The 4,510-nt window shown below is 31.8% G+C and overlaps 1 protein-coding gene across 1 annotated transcript; it reads left to right on the forward strand.

Annotated features, from left to right (window-relative positions):
- Window positions 1-2,760: 2,760 nt before the first annotated feature.
- On the forward strand, window positions 2,761-4,261 carry LOC110428445 (cytosolic sulfotransferase 15-like). Its single transcript, XM_021444275.2, has one exon. The coding sequence runs from the start codon at window positions 2,807-2,809 to the stop codon at window positions 3,878-3,880; it is 1,074 nt and encodes a 357-aa protein (XP_021299950.1). The 5' UTR covers window positions 2,761-2,806; the 3' UTR covers window positions 3,881-4,261.
- The last annotated feature ends 249 nt before the right edge of the window (window positions 4,262-4,510 follow it).

Here is a 4,510-nt window from a genome sequence, read left to right on the forward strand (position 1 = left end):
AGTATAAAATTGACTAAGAATTGTGAAAGAGTTGTGACATAATTAGAACATGCAAGTGTTATAGGCAGCATTATGTATAATGTGCATTGTACCAAACTAGATATAGTCTTTATTATTTGTAAACGTTTAAGGTTTAAAAGTAAACCTAGCAAAGATCATTGGAAGGCTATTACTAGAATACTTAGATATTTAAAGAAAACTAAAAATTTAAAAATTTGTTGCAATGGTTTTTCTAGTACTTTAGAAAGATTTTCTAATATTAGTTGGATAACTAGTATTGATGACAATAAATCCACATTAGGATGGATTTTTACTTTAAGAAATGGTACCATTAGTTGGGCATATAAGAAGCAGACTTGTATTATGCATTCCACTATGGAATCGGAATTTTTAACATTAACAGCTATTGGAAAAAAAGATGAATGGTTGAAAATTTTGTTTTTAGATATAAAGTTGTGGTCACAACTGATGCCAACCATTTTCATATATTGTGATAGTAATGCCACAATGTGTGTAGCCCATAATAAAATCTATAATGGAAAGTTTAGACACAAAAGTCTACGACATGCCTACATAAAAGAATTAATCTCAAATAAAGTTGTAACAATAGTTTATATTAAATTTTTCAAGAATTTGGCCGATCCTCATATCAAAGCTTTGCCAACAGAGGCTGTAATTCAACTTCTAGTGGAATGGGGCTAAAACCCTTGACTCAAAAGCATTAATAATGGAAACACAACTTTGAGTTAACAAAACTAACAATAAAAGTTCAATGAGTAATAACAAGTTACTATATTCTATCATTATGCACTGAATTTTTAATATTAAATAGCTTCATTCTAGAATATTCAAATAAGCTCATTTTAAAATATTCAGTGCGACTATTAGGAGGAGAGGATGAGTAAAAAGCTCGTAATGGAAATATCAAATGCTTGCAGTAACCGGGGCATAATTATAAATTTCACCTATATGAATATTGGACTGGTACCACTTCAAACAAGAGTTAAAAGAGTTTACTCTTGTAAATATTCATGAAACCAGGATTAGCACAATGTCATATAAGTGCTAAAGCAGTTAGCAGAATCTTAAAGCAATTAAATAATGCTGTGTGTGTGATATTTTCGATTATGACATAAGGAGTTGTGGTTCAATCACTGTGATACTAATAACTTCATCTTAACTTTAAAATTTATACACTAATAGAAAGTTCAAACTTTCAAGATACTCTCTACTATGCATAGTTATTAATGTTACAAACTAGTGGGAGATTGTTAGATAGTTTGTAATATAAAGAAGTCTTAATTAGATGTGATTAGTCAAATTAAAGTGACTATTTAAATTAAGTATTTGTGTAGATTAAGACATGACTCTTAAATAAAGAAAAGTACTTTCAAACACATTTGTTGAAATACGTTGATTAATTTCAACAGACACATTTCTTAAAACTTAACAAGACATATCTGCTGAAACATACTAAACACAACCCTTCAATGTCTACAAAAAGAACATATGTTCAACCACACTTCATTCATTCAAAGCATTCTGCAATGAACTTGTTATACCCTGAAGAGTCCTTGTGTACAAATCTCCATAGTAGGCGACAACTCTTAAAAAAATTGTCTCACAGCGCACCTCAAACCTTTTTTCTCTCTTTTTCATATTATGTTTTTCTAACACTTATCAGCCATGGTTAACACTAACATGAAACTATAAAGCCTTGATTGGTCATAGTATATATAAAAATAGTACCATTATTGCAATTTGCAATAGCAGAAATTAGAGTTGGCTAAACTTGATTTAGTTTAGAAAGTTACTCAATCTGTCTTAATTTGAAATCAATTCAATGTAATTTATTCAAAGCTAACAAGATCATAAAGAGACTTAACCTAATTTGATCCGAACTAAAATGATAAAAAATTTAAATCGAGTATAATATATATATTTCCTCATTTTAAAATTTAAATTAACTAAGTATGATAAATGTAACTATAAACATTTAAATATGATTTGAATTCAAATCAATTTGAATTAGTTTATATAAAAGAAAATTTGTTAAACCAAAATAGTTCGATATCTAAATTGGCCCTTATCAAAACTATTTATATTCAAACGAATCTAAAAGTGATTCAAATTGACACGAACTTAACTTGATGCGACTTACCTAATTGTTGTGTTTAGTAAAACCTAACCAGTTCTTTTAAACATTTCCTACAATTATTTATTTGAGTGGGAGGTTGCCAGTTATCTATTTGGAAAATCCCCTCTACCATTCATGATTGTTATTAGATAATTGTCTAATATATATGTTGATAACACTTATTTTTATCCTTATCTTTCACCTAATAAAATTGCAATTAATGCAACTTTTATATTCTTAAATTGAATCATCAGTAACAAACCAATGTTGGGCTTCAAAAGAAAAATTAAATAATTCATCACCTCAAATAATTGTAAAAAGAAAAAAGTAGGTAAGCTTTAAAAAGAAAAAAACATAGAAAGAATAACACAAGCTTGTACACCTATGCAATAATGAAAATGTCACCATCCTCAAAAGAGAAAGAGTAAGACATCTTGCTTTAGTAATGCTTTCCAATCCTAACAAGAGAAACGTGAGAAGCTTAGCATAGTCCTTCCCTATGATATTTAATAGTGCAGGTTGTTGAATGATCATGATCATGCATGTTCAACGTGCACAATTCATACAGACAAAGTATGTCTAACATAAAGTATTATCCATGCAACTATTTATAAGTGAGTTCTTCTAAGCTACTTGATCACAAGCCAAAGCTAAACTCTCAAAACCCAAATGAAAGCAAAGAGAAAAAAAATGCCATTGTCCACCTGTACAACAACTTCAATGGTTACTCCCCATTTCACTAAAAAGCCCAAAATTGGTGTAGTGGGAAAAGAAGAAGACGAAGAAAATCTAAGCAATGAGTGCAAGGAGTTGATTCATTCTCTTCCCAAAGAGAAAGGTTGGAGAACTCCTTTCATATATCTTTTCCAAGGCTTTTGGTGTCAACCAAAAGAGATTCAAGCCATAATCTCTTTCCAAAAACACTTCCAAGCAAGAGACTCTGATGTAATTCTTGCTACCATACCAAAATCAGGTACAACATGGATAAAGGCCTTGACCTTTGCCATCATGAACCGCAAGCGTTTCACCACTTCAAGCAAAAACCATCCACTGCTTACATCCAATCCCCATGATCTAGTACCTTTCTTCGAGTACAAGCTTTATGCAAACAACCAAATCCCTGACCTCTCCAACCTTCCCAGGCCTAGACTTTTTGGGACTCATGTTCCATTTGCTTCATTGCCAGAATCAATAAAGAGTTCTAGTTGTCGAATTGTTTATGTATGTCGGAACCCTTTTGACACATTCATCTCCTCATGGCATTACATCAACAAAGTGAGGCCAGAATCTCTACCTCCATTTCCACTAGAAGAAGCTCTCAACTTGTATTGTAAGGGGGTGGTCGGCTTCGGACCCTTTTGGAAGCACATGTTAGGGTATTGGAAAGAAAGCATGGAGAGGCCGGAGAAGGTTTTGTTCATGAAATATGAGAACATGAAGGGAGACACTATCTCCCACTTGAAGATGTTGGCAAATTTCTTGGGGGTCCCTTTTTCAATTGAAGAGGAGAAAGAAGGTATAATAAAGGACATAGCAAAGCTATGTAGCTTTGAGAATTTGAAAGATTTGGAGGTCAACAAATGTGGAAAATCCATTAAAAACTTCGAGAACAAACACTTGTTCAGGAAAGGCGTGGTAGGAGACTGGGTGAATTATCTCTCCCCTTCAATGGTTGAGCAGTTATCCAAAGTTATCAAGGATAAATTAGGTGATTCTGGCCTGAGATTTAAGGCGTTTTCCTAGGACTATGTCTACTTGACATGGAATATAATATCCATATACATCTATTTATGGTCTTATTATATTTGGCAATTCTCCTGAATTCCTTTGAAAATGGAAATAATGAAAGGATAGAGAAGATAAAATATTTGGGTCCATTGAATTTTGCGGGGCTACATTCAATATCAATGTTCAAAAAGGGTAGCTCAACAACGTTGGTGATCATTCCAATCCATGACACTTGTTTTTTGTTTTTTTTTTTCTCAATCAAAATCAATATTACTCCATATCAAAAGTCGATATATGAGTTAATTTGTTGATTTTGGTCAAGTCGAATATAGTAACATATTCACGTAAACTTATAATCACATGAAATGTTCATCAATTATACTTTACTATCATGATTTATTAGTAAAATCTCAGCCTTTTCAATTATTTCATTATTTTTTATGATTTTTGTTATAGTTCATAGTATCTACTCTCTTTTCCCCTCTGATTCTCACAATCGATCAACTTAATCAATATAGACCTATCTTCTAATGAAGAAAAAAGTGAGAGGCACGATGACAAATGGAGAAAAAGAAAAGTTATCTTTTACGAAATGCATAGCATTTTGTGATCAACGTTGAAAATGTGTTGCTATCTACGAATCAT

This window comes from Theobroma umbraticum, unplaced genomic scaffold, assembly GCF_002168275.2.
Source record: "Theobroma umbraticum cultivar Fairchild unplaced genomic scaffold, ASM216827v3 scaffold_115.0, whole genome shotgun sequence".
NCBI classification, from domain to species: domain Eukaryota; kingdom Viridiplantae; phylum Streptophyta; class Magnoliopsida; order Malvales; family Malvaceae; genus Theobroma; species Theobroma umbraticum.